The sequence below is a fragment of the Peromyscus eremicus genome, chromosome 20, assembly GCF_949786415.1.
Source record: "Peromyscus eremicus chromosome 20, PerEre_H2_v1, whole genome shotgun sequence".
Taxonomy (NCBI): Eukaryota; Metazoa; Chordata; class Mammalia; order Rodentia; family Cricetidae; genus Peromyscus; species Peromyscus eremicus.
Genome location: NC_081436.1, coordinates 57,037,596 through 57,060,701, shown reverse-complemented (window position 1 = coordinate 57,060,701; position 23,106 = coordinate 57,037,596). Strand labels below are relative to the sequence as shown.

At 39.9% G+C, this 23,106-nt stretch overlaps 1 protein-coding gene across 2 annotated transcripts in view; it reads right to left on the bottom strand.

The window, feature by feature from the left end:
- Angpt1 (angiopoietin 1) overlaps positions 1-15,499 on the bottom strand; it is a 250,764-nt gene extending 235,265 nt beyond the window's left edge. The window contains exon 1 of one of the 2 annotated variants that reach the window (XM_059247853.1): positions 14,793-15,499. In XM_059247853.1, the coding sequence (XP_059103836.1) occupies positions 14,793-15,089 (297 nt within the window). In that variant the 5' untranslated portion in view covers positions 15,090-15,499. The remainder of the gene's footprint in view (positions 1-14,792) is intronic. The other variant, XM_059247852.1, reaches the window with a different exon arrangement.
- Positions 15,500-23,106: the final 7,607 nt, after the last annotated feature.

Here is a 23,106-nt window from a genome sequence, read left to right as displayed (position 1 = left end):
CCCAGAACCTACATCATTCAGCTCACAACCATCTGTAGCTTCAGCTCTGGGGAATCTAACACCCTCTTCAGGACTTCAAGGGCACATTCACTCACACATTCCACACATACACTCACATAGACACAAACAATTACAAATAAAATAATTCTTAAAAAAAAAAAAAGGTAGTAAATGGTTGCCCCGAAAAATACTTTGAGCAGGATACTATTTCATTAATGTTGAAAAATTAAACGACCTAGTCTATTGGCTATATTTTATTCCTATTTGGTACTTAGATAAGAGAAATATAATCTGGCACTACACTGTAATTTTTCTAAGCAAAAAAAAAAAATGTAGAAAAAATAGCTTAAAACATTATCTCTATTTGTATATCCCTATCAAAATAACCCCAACTTGTGGCACTGTATCTAAGTAACTTGTTTACAAAAAGTAAAAGTAGCAATGAATTATTTTTTCCTTGACATATTTGTGAAATTAAAATGAAATACTGGGACAGGAAGGGTAATAGAGAAGGATTCTTGTAGAATGACAACTTCCTACGGAAGTGTATACACATGTAAGCTAAAGTATCCCAATCACCATAAAGATTGTCTGTCAAGGATGGAGTCCGCCAAAGTGTCTAGGAAAACATTACTCATGTTCAGGACCTTCACCCACCCCCACCTCCAATCTCAACATTAAGAATTTATTTTAATTTGTGAAGGAAATAGTCAAAAGGGCAAGGATAGTTAAGAGTGCCAGATTTAACCACTCATGAAGTCTGAATTTAAATTCTACATCTTCTCAAAGTGAATGTTCAACCTTTTAAGATTTATCTATATTCAATAATCGTTAGTTTCCCTGTATACACAACTGCATGTACGTTTATATTTAGAAGATGATGACACTACTCACTAGGGCAGGTCTGGAAGACTAGGTTAGTTTCCTAGAACGTTTGGCTTCACATTACCCTTGGTGACAAAACATTCAACAACCATCTTCTCCCCTCTTTGCAGACAAATCAATTCTCCAAACACAGAAAATAAAATCATCGTTAAAAACTGCAATTCTATTATCAGGATAAGTGACGTCATAACTGTGTGTCTAATAAAGTATGAATGATACAATTAAACATGAAGGGGGGCTTCCCAGTCTCTATTCATGTGCATTTACCATATCGCCAGCCATATCTGGAGAGGAAAAAATTGACAGATAAGTAGTAGGTGAAAGAAATGGCAGAGCGGTGTGTGTGTGTGTGTGTGTGTGTGTGTGTGTGTGTGTGTGTGGAAATGAACCCATAAAACTGAGAACATTGTATTGTACTCCCTGATTCAATAGTTTCCTACTGACTGAGCAAAGGTCCTTAGTATCCAGCATTATCATTAGAATCCTGCAGCATTTCACTGAATAGAGCTACCCCCAAATAGCGTAGATGTTACAATATGCGTTCATACATGGGCACATTTAGCAGCACCCACTGGGCACCCACTGCAATGTGATTATGCCACAGACTACGAGCACTCAGCCATAAGGGGAGAGGCCAGGTGAGGCAAGAACTCACTACATGAGTTGTTTGGTTTCTAAGGAGGTGTTTAGCCTATCCTGTCCCACAGAAATTGGTAAAAAGCTAAATATAAATTTGTTGCCAATCTGGTTTGTCCTCCCTCCTCTGTGGGACTCCACGGAAGAAGATGTATAGTAAAGAGTTAGGGTGACTTATAGTCTTCCCATCTCACACAGTTGATATTTCTCATCCATGGGAAGGCAACTCTTGCAGCACAGACCTCTGAATGGTCAGGTCTCCAAGAAGAGGAGAGAAGACAGGGAGATATCTGTCACTAGTGCCTGTAAGTAGCAATGTTCTTGGCCTTGGACGAAAATACCAGAAATATTTTAATTAATAGCAACAATGATAAATAAAATAGGAAGTGAGATAAGAGGTCCTTGCCTGAGAAAACAAGGCTTTTTCTTCTCATTTTTACAACTCTCTGTGTGACCTACAAAAGAAAAGTGCATGCAAATAATATTTTAAGTTCCAGAACATGCTTTTGCTTTGCCAAGCAAGACTGCCTACTGATAAATCCAAGAGGGAGGTCATGAAATTGAATGGAAGCTATTTAAAATGGACAACCCCCTGCACCCCTTTGTAAAGCAATTGTAAGCCTTTCTTTGGAGTTTCGAAGTTTTTAGATAAACCGTCAGACTCAATTAAGCACTGTGACTTGAAGAAGATGGTGTGTCTACGGAGCAAGACAGGAGGGCCTCCAGACAGGGGTCTGTGTGGTCTGTCACCAGACCTGCGGGAGGGACAGAGAATGGTTATTGTGTTGTACTCAGCAACATAACCTGTTGCCACAGCCAATTTAACCATGGGGCTTTAGAGCCTCGGTGAGGACAAATGGCTAAGGCAGAACATGAGAAAGGGGCAGCTCACTTGGTATGAAAGAACAAAAGCTTTGTCTGCAAAGACAACGGCGGACACTTTTAAAGACAGACTTGTAATTTACCATTAACCGGAGGAGATGTGGGGAAAATCGTGCTGCTGATTCCGTCATGGCTTAAGAGTGGAGTTCAGAGTTGGGCTGCCTGAGACTGCCTGCTGGTCCTGAAGTGTGCCACTGTGTAACCCTGTGAAAATGGCTTCCTTTCCCTGTACCTCAGTTTCTTCATGTCCTAGACAAGTCACTCAATTAAATTCTCTCTTACATTCCTTTTCAAAAGAATTCAGTAAGCTGACATGTGTAAAATTTTCCCAGAGTTTCTGATAATGGCTAAAAATGCCCAACACTATATCCAGAATCATCTCTAGTAATATCTAATATTTAACTAATAATTACTGTGCAAACAGCTTATGCAAAAGAATTTGTGTGAGTTACGCTTACATCTAAAATAGCGCTATTGTAGCTAGAGTTTTCCTGCCTGGGCCACAGTCAGGACAAATCTCTCTCACCTGCCAGTCCCACAGCCGCTCAAACCCGACCAAGTAAACACAGAGACTTATATTGGTTACAAACTGTATGGCTGTGGCAGGCTTCTTGCTAACTGTTCTTATAGCTTAAATTAATCCATTTCTATTAATCTATACCTTGCCACATGGCTCGTGGCTTACCGGCATCTTCACATGCTGTTTCTCATCGTGGCGGCTGGCAGTGTCTCTCTTACTCAGCCTTCCACTTCCCAGCTTTATTCTCCTCCTTGTCCCGCCTACACTTTCTGCCTAGCCAATGGCCAATCAGTGTTTTATTTATTGACCAATCAGCAACACATTTGCCATACAGAACATCCCACAGTACGCTATGGTTAGTATTATTACCTCAACTTTATCCATAGTGAAATAGAGAAACAGAGAAGTGAAGAGACTTGCTCAGGCAAGTAAGTAGCACTGTTAGGATTCAGAATTAGGTGGTCTGGCTCTGGCACACAAGGTTTGCCATTGGGTTGGACCATCTTTAAACTTGACATAGGAGCAGTGGACAACGTATTTGCTATCATGTCTGTCCATGTCAGTGGGTTATGCTTCTAAACTTTCGGCTTCCCTGGACCTTGAAGACTGCCTTGGAGGCATCTCCAAATAGTTGGGTAACTGGTTCACAGGCTGCTTGCCTTTTCTTCAGGCTGAGATCCTGCAATTCCTGCTGCATCCTCAATTTTACACCCAGACACAGGGCTGCCCTGCCAGAAAAACCTTGACCTGGCCCCTCCCCCACCCCCAGCCCCCAGGAAGGGACAGTCACTGGTGGCTCTGTTCATCCCACCCGCCTGTGCACGTCATCTATCCAGCATCCCACGCCATGGCTAGTGGGTGGAGGTTCTTCCGGCACTTCAAAAACAGTAAAAGAGGAGATGGAAAGAGAGACCGACCCTGTGAGGACTCAGCAGTCCTGTCTGTCTCTCTGGCTCTGCCCATCGCCCCTCCTCCTCTGCTTTCAGGGCTTTAGTTAAGATGAATTCTCGGAGCTGCAGAGTAAGGGAACGTGGGTTTGGAAAATGTTAGGCACTCAAAGTCTGGAGAGATGAGAAAGACGTGTGTGTGTGTGTGTGTGTGTGTGTGTGTGTGTGTGTGTGTGTGTGAAGGGAGGGAGGCAGGGAGAGAGAGATTGAGAAAGGGAGAATTTATTTTTAGAATAATAAGAAAGCTACACCCTGTCTCAGAAAAAAAAAAGAAAAGGAAGAGAAAAAAGAAAGTTACTGGTCTAGTCACGTTAAAACTGACATTAGGAACTTTTCTACCTCTGCGTATCAGTGACTACAGACTCAGTCATCCCACCCTGAATGACAAGTCCCATCAGATACCCTTCGTTCTTTTACTGAAGAAGAAGATGCCACTAATTACTATGTTCATTCAGTTGTCCTCATTCAGAACAGTAGGGTGTGTCTTAGGTTAAGTGAGAATCTTCACAAGATGGACACAAAACAGTTTCTTTAAATAAATAAATAAATAAATAAATAAATAAATAAATAAATAAATAAATAAATGTAGAGATAAACACAAAAGTCAGCTAGGGTTAAAAAAAAGCATGAAAAATTGGAAAATACCAGCATGCCTATATAAAATTGACTTTTTTTTACTCTCATCAAAATTCTGTATGAAATAAATATCATACCTTCTACTGTTAGGAAATCAACAAACATCACATACTCCTAAAGTACAGACAATCACAAATGATCTACAAACAGGTGATATCTAAATTAAGTAAATTATGCACTTTGCCACTGACTAATCCTGAGGTATCCACTATTTTAACACATTTGAGCCATCCTAAGGGTGGACCAAGACATTTTAAGTGTCTAGAGCAATGAGCGTGTTTTTGTGTTTTTCCTTTTTGGTAACTTCAACATTTAATAACTTTAAAGTGCTTTGTATTTGACAGATTTTACACTAGCTTAGCAATAGATATTCAGTCTAACAAGCACTGGGCTTTTTGTCCAACAGTAGATTGATTGGAGTTGCTTTACCTGCCTCTTAATTGCTTACCTGGTGCTTTACTGAAGGTATTTTGAAATAAATTTCTTGGAATCTATGGTGCCCCTGAGGGCGCTCTGGGAGAAGAGCCTCTCTGGTCAAGCTCCATTGCACATCTCCTCCAGACCGTCCACCTGCTTCTAGATGACACAGGAATTTTCCTCCAATCCTTTATTTGAAAATCAAGTGCTGTTACTACAAATTATTTTAAATGCATTAGCACAATCCATTCAAATGCATCAGTTGTTCAAATATGGAGGTAGGGAGGATCTCAGAGGAGTTGGGGGAAGGAAAACTGTAATCAGAATACATTGTGAAAAAAAATCTATTTTCAATAAAAGAAAAATAGAAAAAAATGTATGCCAGGGGCTAGTGATGGAGAAAAGCTAAGAAAGCTGAGGTGATTACTGCCTAGGGGAGGAGGCGGGGACAGGCAGGTTGTGGGGTTCACTGAGCAGCCTAGCCTACTTGATAAGCTACAGGTCACTGAGATAACCAATCTCAAAACAAATAAATAAATAGAATAAAGGTGGACAGTGCCTGATGAATGACCTCTGAGGTTCTCTGACCATCCAATGCATACATGCACATGTGCATCCTCACATACATGCTCATACATATATGATTTATAAACTTGAATTCTTGGTATTTTTGATGATTAAATATTCAATTTATTAAATAACTATCAAAATGATTGTCATCTGATGTTTCCATTCTTATTATTTAAAAACCAAATGAAAGACAAGAAAGATGAAAAGACTAGAGATATTAGTAATAACTTACAATTTCTATGTCTTATATCCTTGCAATGAGACAGCATACAAGAGCTGATGGCTAGAGCAATTATTGAGGAAAAATAAGTACCCACTGGGCTTCCAGCTAGCTATCTGTAGGTTAATAATGACAATAGTGTTGACATGTGTATGACACCCTGGGACTCTTAACTGTTTAGAGGAAAATGTAACTTAGTATTTAAAAATATTTGTTGGTTTTAGCTACAGTAATTTTTAAGGACTAAGATTATAGTTTACCTCATTTGATTTTCACAAATAAAACCTGAGACTACCGACAAAGAGTACCCGCTTCCCAATCACTAAAACTTAAAGTATTTCTTATCCTGCAGGCAGCCTAAACCATTCCATAAAATTTGATGTGTGTGAATTTGATGATATAAACATGTTATGAATAGCTAAGATACTCACATTAGCATCTTATATTAGCATCATATTCTCATTCCACCTGCTGATTCTCCTTATACACGTTGGCATCTGTGGTATTTTTTTTTTATTCCTTCAATGGTTTAAAGCAAACAAGAAATGCATTTCATTGGAGACTTGTAGTAAGTGAACTGTAAAATCCAACAGGATTTATCTTACATCATATTTTTCTAATAAAGGTAAAAGAAAAGAGACCTGAACGTATTGTCAATGGAATGATGAACTATAGGAAGCTTTAGCTGGCTCTGTGCAGCATTTATATCTTCGAAATTGTTCTTTCCTTTGGGGGAAGAGAGTCTAATCACAGAGTGACAGCTAGGACCAATCAAGCTCAACCTCTCCCACCTAATATTTCTATGTAAGAATTAGAGAACTGTATTCAGAACCTGCACGAAAATAACCTCCAAATACAGGGAAAATAATCCAGAGGGGCTTCGCTCTTTAGAAACTCTTTGATAACAGAAGGGCACATCTTTTATACACATTGCAAAAAGATTTAAACACTAAGAGGCCCTTCTTCCCTCAGACCATGGGGCCAAAACCAAAGGGGGTTTGGAATTTCCCAACTTCACTGCAGAGGATAATCTTGTATTGGAACAAAGTTTGAGGATGACTCAGAATGGAATTAGTGTTGTGCATCTGCACAAACGAAACAGCATAGCTTGTGGAATTAAAAAAAAAAAGAAAGAAAGAAAAGTGAGAAGAAAAAAGATGGGGTCCAGGAAAAGGCCACTCATGAGTCTATACCAGGGCAAGGCACAAGGAAATCCAAACTTCCTAATGCAGCATGGTCTGGGATGGGGCTGACAATGTCCTGCATTTGGCAACCAAGCATCTCACTCCTCGCTCCTCCCTTCTGACATCTGTACACGTGAGCTCACTTTCTAATGTTCGATCTGAAACAAATGAGAGGGAGACCATTTTCGAAGTGCACTGAATGCTAGTGGAGAGGCTGACTGAGGTCCTTATCTAAGACCACAAAATGGTTCCAGTGTCTTGTCAACATCCATGCTAATACCTCAGGTGACAGGACAGAACAGGCACAGGAAACAGGAGCCCCTAGACTTGTTTACGAAGAGGTGGCAAATCAGTATTGTTCTCCAGGGGCTTTTTCTCTTCAGCATGTATCAGCTTCAAGACTAGTTCTCTGTTCACTTGATGAAGAGTGGGGGAAAGAAAAGACACAAAATTCCCTTGTTTGCACTCTGAAATGTCACCTCACAGCATGCCAAACACCACGCCAAGAACGGGCTTAGTCAGGCTTTCTGCCAGCTGCCAGAGACCTCCCTGTGCCTCCTGGAGGTCAATGTTTTTTCCCACATAACCAGCTTATCTTGCAATAGTCCCAATGTCAATGCTGTTTCTTAGTATAATATGGAACAGGTATCAGGAAACTTTTTTTAAAGGGACAGATACTAAAACACTAAAATGGTTCTATGCGCCATGTCATTTCAACTACAATTCCTCCCTTCTGCCTCTGTAGGACAAGAACAGCCTTGAGCAACGCATACAGGAATGAGTGTGGTTGTGGTTCTATTGCAATCAAACTTTATTTGTAAACATGGTGACAGACTGGATTTGGCTCAAGGGCAATGGTTTGACGGCTCTTGATATGGGTTATTTAAAAAATTCTCATGTTGCGTATCTAAAAGGTAATATGTGGAATATAGTTTAGTATTATTATCATAAATGTTATTTATACTGTGAATATCTCCATAGAATTTTTCATTTCATTACTAAATGAAGAAACTATTTTCCTCTATTAGTATCCATGAGAGGGACTGGTTCCAAGATCTCCCATCAGAGGAGGACAAAAATCAATAGATCAAATCTCTTATACAAAAATATTATACCATTTTCATATTACATATGCACATCATGCACTTTAAAACAACTCTGGAATTCTTATCAAAACTAATATAACCTAAATGCTGTGTAAATGATTGCTTTTACCATTACCAGGAAAAAATTAAAAGAATTCATATGTGTGTTTTAGTCCCATGTTTTAAAAATACTTTTTGATCTGAGGTTGGTTGAATTTGCTGGGTATCCTCTGCCTACAGTTTCAGAAATTGTTATCAAATGGTCATTATGCAACCAAAAGAATAAATGCAATCAACAAAAATAATCAACAATGCAGATAAAGTGTTTACTTCATAGTACATCATGCCTGTGAGAATATCAAGTTATCCCTTCTGCAAATATTTATTGAGGTCCTACTATGTGTCATGCACTCTTTTAGGTATAAGGCAAATTGTATCAATAAGAGTGAAAAATTCTGTTCTAGGGGAGTTTATATGCCCACTAATGTCTAAGACAGAATAAATTTTCTGAAAAACAATACTTAATATTATATAACATAGCAGTAAATGCCATAAAACATGAGGTAGTTTTGGTTGCCTCCAGAGTTGAATGTTAAGTCCCTTTTGCTGCAGGAATCATGCACCTCAGACACAGGACCCTGTGGGTCTGAGCTGGATCTGACCTGAAATCCTCCTCCCTAAGGACCAGCTTTCATGGTACCAGAAATACCATGCAAGCTCCCAAGAGAGGGAAGCGACCCACAGCCCTACCCAGCTATGACATCAATGAACCACAACAACCAGCATAGCACAGTAACCCAAAGGTGGTATCAGTGGTACCCATACCTTGGCAGTAACCAACAGCTCTCTGATTGGGCTTAAGACGAGCTCAACAAGAGGGAAACCGTGCCTCGTACCGGAAAGCTAGCCAGTTACCCAGGGCTAGTGAAGTGGTAGATCTTGGGAGAGAACCTATACCCTCCACTCTACTAAACAAGCATAACACCTAACTACATTCTAAACATAGGTCCCTTATATTCACAGATAAGTATATGTCTTACCCCTTATTAAAGAAATGTCTCTTTGAAACCACAACTGATCAAAGTGCAGAGAAAAAGTGACCATGTGATGTCCGGCCCCCAAAGAAACATCTGTTCCTGGGCGAGAAGAGGGCAGAAAGATTAGGAGAACCAGTGAAGCAGGAAATTTGGTGTGAGAATGTGCCTCCTAGAAATGTCAGAGAGGCTACACATCAGAGTCTCATTACAGCTGCCAATTAACAAGATCTGAACACATGAACAAGGGTGATACCAACAGACATGATAATATGGAAGGGGGCAACCTCAGGAGGCCCCGACACTAGAGAGACAGTCACAAGCAACTAAGGGATGCTGAGAGTGGAAGAAATAGTCTTCGTCGGGGAAGAGCCTGAGAATTGAATTTCCAATACGAAGTGCTCACTCCAGAAAGCATATACATACAAGTAAAATTATAAACAGACTCAGCTTGTTGTAATTACATATTTACAAATTAAACAATTAAAAACAAGGAAATAATGAATTCAAGAGGGAATTCAAGGGGATATACGGAAGGGGGTGGAGAGGGAAAATGGAAGGGGGAGGTGATGAATTATATTTTAATTTTTTTAAGACCCATAAAAATAAGGCAGTGTAACATGTTAGCAGGTCACTCAGCCAACTGAGAAGGTGGTTCAGGGACAACGTCTGAAGGAGTGAAAACCTAAGGGAGACAGATGCATCCGTGCTAATAGCTGAGGACCAATTTTCTGCCCTGAATAAATAGCTTGTAAGTGCCTGAGGCGGGAATGAGCTTGTCTCTTGGAGAAATCACAAGAAAAGCCATGCCATTTGAGTGTCTGGAATGTCCTTTGAAGGTAATAATGACGAGGCCAGAGAGGGGGCTAGGGAGGGTGATAGAGGGCTTTGTGGTAAAGAACTGGGAATTTGCTCTTTCATAATAGAGAGTTTATAGGAGGATTTTAAGGAAGAAATTAATGTATTTTTATTTATTTTAAATTACACAATGTAATAATTATCTATGGGGTAAGCACTATAAAAAGAGGTTCAATGTGAAATGATAGAATAAAGGAGAAAGGTGAGCTGTAGTCTCCTGGCAAAGGACTTGTCTTGGTCCTGAACTCTGATACCTACCAAAAGAATTAATGTTGGGCAGAAGCTTGCATTAGTCCTACGATAGCGACAATTGCTCAGGTTCTGTGGCCAGAAAGGATTTTATTCCTTCATATCGCAAAAGTGAAACAAGTAAATAATGAAACATATATTGGTTGAAAAGTTAATGTAGATTAAGAAGGACTTTTTTTGTGTGTTTTTGCTTGAAAATCATGTGTCTAGTCTTCAAATGAAATTGGTGGGGGCAACGTCACAACCTGACTCAAAGCAAATTGTTGTTATCAACATTTCTTGGCAATTGAAATTTCTATTTCCCAGTTTCTACATGTATCATATATTTATGCTTCCTTCAACATTAGAAAGAAATAGTTTGTAGTTTACTAATCATCTGCTGCTCACTTCATATACTTAGGCAGTTCCCCATGATTTGAAAACACAAGGGCCCCCTGGACCTCTTGTTAGCATTGAGGCCATCAACAGCAAAATATTTGGCAAAAGGAAGGCAGACTCTCCAAGTATTTGCCCCAAATTCTACAGTGCTACGTTTTAAATGTGCATCTTTGCAAACTAACTTGTTTGTTTCTTGTTTGTTTGTTTGTGTATTCCAGTACCGGGGATTGAACCTAAGGGTTCATCCTAGGCATGCACTGTACCACGGAGTTACAGCAACAGTAATCCTATGGACTATTGAAAAAGAGGAAAAAGAATCCTCACAGAAAGCACAGAACCTACAGGTCAATCACCCAGCTTTCTGTCACAAGAAGTCACAGGAGCACACAAAAATATGCAAAACCAACAGCAGCAAAGAGGCATTGAGGAGATAACTCGGTCCAAGAAGGGCTTGTCAAGCTGAGGATGTGAATCGGAATCTCCAGCATCCACATGAAAAACCAAGTGTAGTAGTGTTCATTTGTATTCCTGGCACTGGAGAGGGGGTACATGAAGGATCTGGGGACAGATGGCCAGCCAGTCTAGCCTAATTGGTGAGCTCCAGGACAGCTAGAGAACCTTTCTTAAAGGTTCTAAATAGAGATCTTGAGGATGGTACTTGTGGTTGTTGTGTGGACTCCACACATGTGCATATACACCTACACTTACATGCATGCAACAGATGCACATTAAAAATCATAATAGCAATAGGAACAACCGAACCATCTATAACCCTAGCGTTTAGGAGGCTGAGGCAAGAGGACTGAGTGATCAGCCACAGGTCTGAGGCCACCCTGCCCTACACTATGTAGTGAGTTCCAAGTGCTGGCTTGGGGTACAGAGTGAGGCCTTGGCTTAAAAACCAACCAAATGTAAAAATACACAGCAACAACAACAACAACAACAAAAACAGCAACAACAACAACAAAACAGCAGCAGCAACAACAACAACAAATATCAAGAGGGGCAAGTGAGATGGCTCATGAGGTGAAGGTGTTTGCCATCAAGGCTGAAGACCGGAGTTTGATCTCTGAAACCAACACAGTAGAACATTGACTCTTACAAGTATTCCTCTGACCTCCACAGGAAAGAAAGTAGGAAAGAAAGGACAGAAGGAAGGAAGGGAGGGAGGGAGGGAAGGAGGGAGGGAGGGAGGGGAAAAAAAAAGAAAGTTTTTAAAACTCCTCAACAATAGAAAATGGCCATTTGTATTTAATGGTACCCAAGATGTGGTCCTTCTCATTCATCTGGTACCATTGGGAATAGTTCCCAAAAGAACTTTAGCCAGGCGGTGGTGGCACATGCCTTTAATCTCAGCACTCGGGAGGCAGAGCCAGGCTGATCTCTGTGAGTTCGAGGCCAGCCTGGGCTACCAAGTGAGTTCCAGGAAAGGCACAAAGCTACACAGAGAAACCTTGTCTCGAAAAACCAAAAAAAAAAAAAAAAAAAAAAAAGAACTTTATAATATAGGAGCTTCAAATAATAAAGGAGCCTCAAACCCAAACATATACTGTGATGTTGAACATATAATTACACAGTTCTCTGCAAGAGCTATCATCCTACATCACATTAACAAGGAATGGTTATAGAACTTCTTGAATTAAGCCCATCATGTCAAGAGAGCCATACCATAAAGTTCTGATATTTACAGAGACTAATGAATCATTTGCTCTCTTGTATAACTTGTTTGTCAGTTGTAAGACAGAAAAAGTTGGGTAATTAAAAGTTGAGAGTCTTATAAAGTGACTCTTGTGATGGCCAATATCTTACAACAGGTATTTAGAAAGATCCACTTTACCAATGTTTAAGGGTAAGAACAGATTACCACAAACAATCAGCTGGCTTTATCTAGCCTTGATAACACCTATTTATTCTCCATCAGAACCCCTGACAGTGATGCCATGAGGGGCATAATGTTCATCATACTTTGATTAATGATTTTGTTGAATAAACAGCTGAACCGATTTAGTGTATACACAGTTTTCATCAGTTTCTGTAGTACACTGCTTCTTAACCTATAGCAACTACTTACAATCAAAATAGAAATGGCATAAGTTATAAATATTATATTTCAAATAATTATAGTAAAAAAGTGTGCATATGAGTGTTCAAAACAAACATATTACATGAAGTTTAGAGTCTGGGGTGAAGAAAACACTAATTAAGGGAAATTTATGAGAGTCTTTAGCAAATTCTTTGATGAATGCATTTATTTGGTTACTTGATCCTCCAACCAATCACATTAACAATGACAAAAGATATGCAAATCCAAGCAGACAATAGTCAAGCCAACTGCTCTGACTCATACCAACAGGGACATTTCAACATCTATTCAGCTTGATTCATTCTTGTGAGGATTGATATAACCAAGGAACAGTTTAATACTTATGCTTGGCTATAATCTGAAAACTATGCCATAATCTCTGACCAAGAACAAAGCAAATGAGAATCAAATTTATTTCACAAAACAAATTAACATATGAAATGTCTGCATGATGTAACCCCAGCAGAACTGTGCATTTGCCCTGTCACTGCTGAATAATTGCATAGCAACAAAAAAATATGCATTTGCTGTGTGAGTCACCATTTTGATTGTATGTTTAAAGCAAACAAGACATTACATTTTTGGTAGAATAGCTCATTCACAATTTAGAACTGTATTTCCCACTGGTGGCCCCCTCAAAGAACCCAGACTAATTTATCATGATTCAATTCTCATTGAAAACACTGTGGATGGGATATTGACCATAATAACAAACTATTAAACCAAAGTGATTTATTCACTGTAGGATGAAATCGTGCCAAAGAAAAAACAGTTGTTCTATTATAAACTAATTCTAAGGAGAGTGCCAGAAAATGTACCTATGATCCTTAAAGACTGCTTGCCTCCTACTTGCCATGCAGCAGTCTTAACTTTTCACCTGTGATCTGTAGCAGGAAGCTGCAACTCCAAGTTTGGGAACTCCAAATCTACCAAGTTCCAGTTCACACGCAGAAAGAAATAACTGATCTTAGCTCAGTCCCTAGTGGACGAAAGGAGAAGAGCTGTGTGAGGAGTGATTCAGCAGGCACAGACCAGAGTAAGTGACTGGGACAGCACACAACAGAAGTTTGTCATTTCTCCATCTCACATCCTCTTAGAGGGTGAGCCGTGCTAGCCTACTCGAGATCCTCCTACCCACACCGAGGCAAGTGTTTAGTACACGTCCTGGGTGAGAAGAGTTCACGAATGGGAATGCTGTCATGGCTACAGAAACATGCACTTACCTGTTACATAGCTCAACAGGGGAGCTGGAGAAACTCCTCCCCATTGAGAAGGCATCTTTAACAACAGCAACTACAACATGTTTTATGGCTTTTGAAAAAAGAGCCACGTGCCCATCAATCAACATTTTATAAAATTGGATCAAATATGTATTCAATATTAACGTTTTTCAAGAGATTGGGGCTCCCTGATGGCATTGTCTCTGTAATTAACCCAGGGAAAGGAGGCTGGTCAGGAATTAGCAACCTTCTTGTGTTCAGCCCAATCTGCAGGTGCACTCAGGAGAGCCATGGACTCAGTTTCTATCCTCATCGTGGGCAAAACCCCTTTCTTATGGCTTCACATCAGAAGCTGTTTTCTAATTTTTTTTCCTTCATGCACAGATGAAATATATAACAAATGTCACCCAAGCTCATCTTCTGCTTTGAAATTAAGTTCTCTTTACTTATAAATACAATCTTTCTAAACAAAAGTAATATGGGTACTTTATACTTACTCTCACTTAATGATAGTTTTATTAAAAGTCGGGGGGTGGGGAACTAAACATTTTATGACGATTTCCCATGGTAGCTCACAAAACTCCTTGCTGTACAATCAATGTAAATCCCAGTTAGTATTACCATTACGATTTCGATTTCTTTTTACACCAACTTGCCTAAGAAGTGCGCGCTTTCTTTTCTACAGTTGGGCTTTGACAGTCAAAATGCTCACAATAAACTTTAGAACAGAGAAAACCAGCATTGATACAGTGTGTCAGTGTCAGAAGTACAAATGGGGAGCCGTCACAAGATGGGAGGTTCGCACAAGCCCCGGACCCTTGGCTTACCCGGGAAGTGGAGCCCAGAGAAGAGATCCCCTTTTCTTTTGCAAACACTGCCCCCCGGAGCAAAAGGTAAACACAAATGCCCCCCTATGGAACACTGAGCTCGCTGCAGAGAGGGAACGGAAAAAGCTCCGTGCAATTAGAAACTGAAAGCGATCACTTACTTTTTGCAGCCACTGAGTATAATTTTCCATCACATGCTCCAGATGCTGAAGTTTCTGGGAAGAGAAATCCGGCTCCACGTGTGGAGCATCCCTCTGCAGAGCGTTCGTGTTGTACTGCTCTGTCGCACTCTCACGGCAGTTCCCGTCGTGTTCTGGAAGAATGAAAGTGTAGGCACATTGCCCATGTTGAATCCGGTTATATCTTCTCCCTCCGTTTTCTGGATTTCGGCGCTGGTTGCTGCACCCTATGTGAGTCAGAATGGCAGCGAAGAATGCAAAGGAAAGAAAAACTGTCATGGTACTGCCAGCGCTCGCCTTCTGTGCCTCCTGCAAAGCTGGCTCTTCTCTTCTGACCTTTAAACTAGTTCTTTATTTCAGGTAAAACTGCTTGTTTGACTCTTTCCCCTTTAAAGAAAACGTTTGAAGAAGATCCACAGAAAACTAGCCATTTGTTAGCTTTGTTCTAAAAATGTTACTTTTTTTTTTATTTTACTGTAATGATAGTTTCCTTCGTTAAAACTTGAGATATTTATTGCATAGTAGCTGAGATTTATTGTTTCCTCTCTGTGTAACCGTTCAGCTTGGAGGCTGCCTGAGTCAGCTGCGAGTACATATTCTAGCCCCTTTCCTCTACCCTATCTGCAGCAGATCTGCTATTTTCTCCCAGACCTCAGTGAGTTTTATTAAGGTTGCACATCCAAGCCAAGCTGGAAGCAGGCAGCCTTTCACAAGACGGCTTGACAGGAATGCATGAGTGTGCCCCTATGCTAAGGATTGCTGATGGCTTTGGGCGGCGGATCAGCTTACAAATTGGCTGGATGCGCATGACCTCGATCATGTATGGGCCTCCCGCCCCTTCCGCAGACAATTGCCTTGAGCCCTTAGCAGATGCACGGAAAAATCAATAAACAGCGCAGTCCACCTTAATACAATTGGGTGTGCATGCTGACCTACTAAAATCTATCACGCTGGAAATATGTTTCCAAAGTTACAGTTTAATTGAGAAACTCCAAATTGGCACAATATCCAGTGGATTATTTTTTATAATTCTATAAAATTATTAAATTAAAATTTCATTTTTATTTACTCTGGGAAAAACATTTAAAAAGCTATTTTTAGAGAGGGCATTCTCCCTTTGTGTTTACTTGGGTTTTGGGGAGGTGGAAAAAAGAATCAAAAGATCAACTTATCAAGGAAATTACCATAATTTGTCACTCAAAGCGACATAGCATGTGCATACCAAGTAGCATTTTCTGAGTACCTTTAGGGATATGGATTTTAAATGAAGCTAGTTTCTCAGTCAGAATGCAGCTGTTTACATTCTGTGAGTATAAATTGAGCAACTTCCCTACAAAAACAATGTGGTTACAGTTTAAGACAGTGGCCTGAGAATTATTAATTCCTGTGGTACATGCTAATCATATATTTCACAAGAACCTCTGGCATTGCGATGGCTGTCTTTAACACTGGAATGGAAATTCCACACAAATCCTTCGTGGCTACAGAGGCCAGCTATCTGAGAACAAGCATGTATCAGGTGTGCCAATGGCTTATATGAGAGAAACTTCTGTGGTTTTATTAAGAAAGGAGGGCATGGTCAGAAGGTGTTTTCCCAAGTACAGAATATAAATATTTGAACAAAGGGACAGTCAAATACAAAGACCAGGGGATGATTACAGAATTTAGTATGGCACCAGGATATTTACTGGATGTGTGTATAAGTCATGTTCTGTTACACGCGGGGTTTTCATCGGGAACTGAGTGGGCTTTGAAGCCAAGGAGCCTCTCCATTCAGTCAGTCCTGTGTACAAACAGAAGCCACCATGTGACTCCTGTGTCCTGGAAAGGGAGTAGGGCAGTGGGTGAAGGGCAGAAGTGGTTAGAGATGCGTCTTTAGGAAGAAGAGGAGAGGTCAAAAATGGACTCCAGAAAGGCTGTGGTGTGTTTGGGGGAAAAGAACAGTGATGAGATTCATCAGTCCTTTCCACACCCAGTAACACTCTTCTGATCAGACAGAGATATTATGCCAGACATAGGAGGAAAAGTCTCTGACCACCACAAGAGTTGTGGGGAATATTATTCCTAGGCAGCTGTACTGTCACTTAAGATTTTGCTATTTGTCAGCTCACATTAAACATTCCTTATATACTATCTCACTTAAACATGGCAACAAATCTAAGATATAGGTATCTTGTTTAACTCTCTCTCTGTCTTTTTAATCAACAGGAAACTGAGTCACAGAACGGCTGGCTGATCAGATACAGCTCACATAGCTGGCGGAGGATTATGCAAATGGGCTCTAAGACTAACTTTCTAACCATTAGGTCAGCCTTGTCTTTGAAAACCTCTAAGAGGAATTAAAGCAATCCCAAAAGGGCTCCAGCTAAATTGCTCTGCACACTCAAAGCAGAGAACTTGCTGGTACCCAGTAAAGAAAGAACAGGACTATCTAGTTTATCTCTCTCTGTTTTAAAATGGTGTCTCATGTAGCCAGGACGACCTTGAACTTCTGATATTCCTGCCTCTACTTTATACTTCTTGACCAACACACCTAGTTTATGCAGTGCTGGGGATTGAACCCAAAGCTTCCTGTGAACCAGGCATATGCTCTACCAACTGAGCTACTTTCCCAGTATAAATATGATTTAATTCTTTCTCTGCAGCCCCACAAAGTGCTGGGTATCCCCTACACAGCCACAGTATGAAGCAGACTAGAAAAGCAGATTGCCTAAGAGTACTTGCCAGCAATGCTTACATTGAAAATCATCCACAGAAAGAAGAGTGTCCAAAACCAACACCTATAAGTGCTTTGTTAAGAACCAAATGCAGCTGAAAACTGGAAGAGAGTTAATGGAGGCGTGATGAGGTCTCTATTACAGCACCGCTGTGTTCCTAAAGGGCCGTGACAAACTGTTCTGCCTGGTGTGTCTGTACATGTGAACTTTCCAATCCGAAGGGATGAAACAAAAATGTACAGTTTCCACAGGAAAGCAGAGACAACTAGGGAGAGGGAAACTGAAGCAAGTCTAAAAGGGTTGAAGGTGACCGAGAGAAAAAGATGATTCAGGATTTTTGCCAGAAAATCAAAAGTCCACAATACTGAAAGAGCTAGTATCTATCTAAAGAAAACATTCACAGGTCAGGCATAGCGGTTAGTAAACACAGAAATGTCTGTAAGCCCCTGTGTTCTGAAATTCCAGCTAAGGGACAGTGTAGGCTTTGGGGACCATGGATCTGACCAAGGGTGACAGTTAATTGTCACTAGCCAGCTCTTCAGAAACATTCTGCAAATTCAGGAAGTGATAGGAAGCACAAGCCATTAAAATCGTTTTCTACCTCACCTCCAACCTTTTTATAATTCTAAAGTGGTAAACAATTACATGAAGTTAAAATCTGGAATAGACTAGTTTTGAAACCTGGAATAATGGCGTGTGGGCTATAAGTCATATCTACACAGTCCTGTAAATGCTGCAATTTCCATTGAGACCAGAGACCCTATTAAAATGGGTACTTAATGGCCCTAAATATGCCTCCCCCAAAAAACCAGGTTTTGCTTCTTTCTGTATGAAGATTTCCTGATTTCAATAAAGCCCAATAAGTGGCTACATCTGTTAAATTTTAACAACCTCCTCTTCATATCTCTCACAGTCTCATGTTTCTTTCTAATTATTCCTTTTATTTATTTGTTTTTGTTTCCCTTTCTTTGTAGCATTGAGCAGTTAAAATGATCTCCCCTCTTTCATCGACTCCCCAGCATGTATTATGCACTTTATTTGAAGGAATGAAGCATTAAGTGAATGAGTGAATGAAATAATTAATCACTTAACTGACGCATTTTTTTGTTATTTGGTAGTTACATTAGTAGTCTTGTAGTTACAAGACTGCTCACATCCACTGTATTTGTTGGGTAAGTTTTCCTAAACCTCTAAACATAAGGGAATATGGTAAATCCAAACTTACCCTAAAGAATGAGACAGACATAAAAACAGAGTGCAATATCAATACATATTTTTACCCTTTAACAAATTATTTTCATTTAATGTTTATTGAATCCCCATAATTATATGTTATTGCACCCATCTTGCAGATGAGAAAATTAGGTCACATAAAAACTAATTACCCGACCTATGATTATTTATATGGCAGAGCAAGAACCTGATCTTTAACAACCCATCTCTTAGTCACACATATCTTCCTGAACTAGGTTTTCTGCAAGAATGCTTCAGTGTTAGAACTCAAGTAGAAGTCATGTCTTAAAATTTAGGATTCAGGAACAGCAGGCATTTATTCCCAACCACAACCTCATAGATTCAGGTTATGATCACCCCAAACAGGGCTAATACTAAGCAGATCATTGTTGTCCCATCTGCTCATCAACAGGGAAGCTGGTTGCTTGAGCAGACTATTCTTTCAGTCCATTCCGAATGACTAATCCCATGTCAGATCACTCCCAACCCTTCTATCATCTGTAAGTGGCAACAGCATCCACAGCAGATGGAGATACAACAGGAAGCTAATCCAGAAGAAGATGCAGGGTCTTGCCTGGCAGCTAGCAGCACATCATGGGTACATGAGAAATGTCCCTTGCTCAGGATAATTGAGAAAACACCGTCAAATCTGTAGATGCAGCAGTAGATGAGCTGAGGGCTAGAGACAAAGGCAGATGAGGAAACTATTACTTAAATATAGACTTGCCTTCTGCTGGAAGAAATTCCTAGCAATTAGTGAATGGCTTGCTTGCAAAGTTAATTTTTAACCATAGCAAATCAAGTTAGAGCTAAGGCAGAATTTGCTCTAAGGATGGAAGGACTAACAGACTCAAGGAAAGATCTGGAAATAGAGGTCTAGAGCAAGAGAAGTTTGGAGGGTCTGTGGGAATAGGGTCAAAGAGAGAGGGCCTTGTGGCTGCATGGCCACAGGAGAACAAGTATTAAGTAGGTGGATTGTGGTGAGATGGTATTTCCTGTGGATAAGAAGAGCCATTGGTCCTTGTTTTGTACATAGGAAACAACATGTGGGTTATATAAACTATTACTGTGCACACAACGTCCCTTTTCCATGTTGGTTTTTACATGGGATCAGGGTTCTGGATGCAGGGAATATGTCTTTCTTGTTAATGACTAGATCCTCATTTTCCTGACATAGAGTAGACCTTGGGTAACCACAGTACAGCACACTGATTAATGACACAGTCACTTCATTTTAGTGATCACAGTGGAAGGCACAGAAGCACCACTTAGGTATTCAGAGTCTAAAAGGAATTCCAGGCATGATAGTAAATTAATACTTAAAAGTTCCAACCATGTTGTAGAGACATGGCTGAAGATTGAAAAAGCATTCAATAAACATCTCAGAATTACCTTTGTCATGTCACGACTTGTCATTCATACAGTGGAGGTAAGTATTCTTCATACAGCTAGCAGGGAAAAACAGAGATGAGGTTCAGATACAGCAGAAATTCAGATGCCAGCATTTCATATACACCAGAATAGAGACAGACTACATTTGGAATACCCATTAAGAAGATATTTTATTAGAGCAAAAATTATATAGTTCACTTTGCATTTACAAAATGCCCTTCTCTTTCTCTTCTTCTCTGTGGGAGGTATCATTCCTAGATGACAGAAAAATATATAAAGACCTCTCTCTCTCTCTCTCTCTCTCTCTCTCTCTCTCTCTCTCTCTCTCTCAAACTTTTCCATCTTTAAAAAGAACATTTTACATGTTTTCCAAAACAAAACTGTTTCTTAGGAAAGTCTGAAAATTTCATTACATGGTCATGAGCACCAGTGGTAGCTGGTCTTTATAAGACAAAGCTGATAAATACTGGCTGTGGTGGTTTGAGAACATCCCCATAGGCTTGGATATTTAAATCCTTGGTCACCAGTTGGTAGTGTTGTTTGGGGGAGGTAGTGTGACCTTGCTGAAGATCACAGGTGTCAGATGTGGAGAGTTAATAGTCTGGTTCACACTAGTTTTCGCTCAGTTTGGTGTTTGCCGGTGAGGATGCAAACGCTTCCTGAAGCCTCCCCTGCTAATATGAACTTTTTTCTGGAAACACACGCCAAAATAAACTCACTCTTCATTAAATTTCCCCAGGTCATATGTTTTATCACAGAAACAAACAAGTAACTAATATTGCCCCCCAACCATTACCACTTATCTGAAACTCAATGAGTTTGGACTCTGTCCAGAAAAGTTTTTGATCTTCAAATGAAAGTGACGTCTACAATGATAGACTTCAATGGAAAGTCTTATCATTCACAAGTACTACACACCCAAATTTAAAATTATTATGGAGATAATATTCTTGTTGTTGTGTGAAATTTCTGTGGAGAAATAGGAGCAATGTCTGCTCCACCCTGATAAGGCACCAAAAACAGAACAAATAATGATTCCACCAAGTCTATCTTCTCATGTGAATTTGCTTGTTGCGTCTCCTGACAGAGTATGGCTTAGAGGTTACTTAGGAGGGTGAGTGGCCTTCAACGCATCTGTACTACCCCAAAAAATTCTCACACCACCATGGTTAACAACTTCCTCTTGCTGTGTAGATAGTGCCCTGTCATTTAACTTACTATAGACTCCATCACCTCCTAAGACCATGAGACCATGAACAACTTGCGCAGAATTCCCTACTGTTGGGAAGGAGTTACAAGGAATGGCTGGGCTCTCAGAAAAGAGTCTAGTAACCCACTCCCTTTTTCTTTGAGAGAATGTCAACATGCCCATCTAGAGAGTCTCTTGCAAATAGCCAGAGCTGCTGATAGAGATAGCGTAGGTTTTATGATCAGAGGACAGTACTTTCTAACACCCACCAACTCAGATTTTAAAGTAGTATGGGAATTGATTCCTTGCTTTTGCTAGTATTTCTCTCTCTCTCTCTCTCTCTCTCTCTCTCTCTCTCTCTCTCTCTCTCTCTCTCTCTCTCTCATTGAACCTCATTTTTATGTTTTAATAACCTAGACTTACTTACAATGTAGCATTGTCTCAATTGTCTCCCTCTTGCCTGCCTGGATGGACTCCTCCTTTGTGGACAAGGTAGGACATAAAAATATTCATTCTCATTTTGTTTTCTTTTTATTTGCTGTCTGAGCTATTGCAAGTTGGATAAGATTAGACAAAACAATTCTTTTGTACTTAGCCTCCTCATCTGTGGAATGAATAGTATAAACTATGTGAAGGCGATGTGAAGAATCAGTCATACAAGGAGTATAAAGTACTGAACTCAGTACTGAAAGGATCTAAAAGGTAAATGATAATTCTTGGTTTTCTCCATGTGTGTTCTTTGTTGTCTTCAAAAATTGGTCCTACTTTTGACCTTGTTTAATTGAATTTTATGACAATGTTTATCTAATTCTGTTCCCTATCATTTCATCCTCTTAAACATTTAAGATCATTTCTGAGCCTCGTAAAAATCACAAATTTAAGAAGCACATTTTGAAATGAGAGAGTGGTCACATCCACACTAATAACTCATATAAACAATTCTGCTTTCTTTGAGGGCAGGGGCTTTCATGTTCTCCCTCAATGCTGCATCCCCTTCACCTGGAACAGTAAGGGCCTGGCACACAATAGGTGCTGAATAAATATTTGTTGAGTGGATGAAACAACTTGGGAACAATTTAGCGAGAATGTTCTGCCCTAAGTAGTCAGGCCAGAAAAGCAACTGGTAAGGCAAACAGACAAGGAACCAATCACACTTGGAAGTAAGAACTGGATGCTCTGAGAGCCCTTGGGAGCAATGAGGATGTCATCCAGAGCTTCACCACCATGACTTGTTATCCAACTCATTTCCAGCCAATTCAACCAAATGACTTTATTTTTAAGAACGTCTTTTATGTCTGGACTTGGGGGCATATATTATTTCATTCTGTTTCCTGGGAGATAATGTTTGCCTCTGACACAATGAAAATGAAAGGAAACATTCTAATATTAATCTTAGAAAAAATATGCACTTCAGCTTGACTTATATACAGCAAAGGAAACCTTATTTTATCAACTCCCCCCACCAAAAAAGTCAGTTTTGTGCCCCACCACTATCCCAGGCTCTAATCAGATTAGAAATTTGGCAATTAAATTAGGAAATAAATTCCAGTGGTATTTAAAACTATGATTGCCTTAATCAGATTCTTAGTTCATATACTGCCTGGCAAACACTAGGCCTTTTCATGGTAATCTTAGTCATAATACCTTTAATTCTGAAAAGTTACTGCTTCCTTTTCTACCAAGTGCCTGATGTGGTTCATTCCCCTTGACATTTTTTTTTAATTAGTAAAAGTCTTAAAAAGAAGAATTTAAGCAGTTGAAAAAG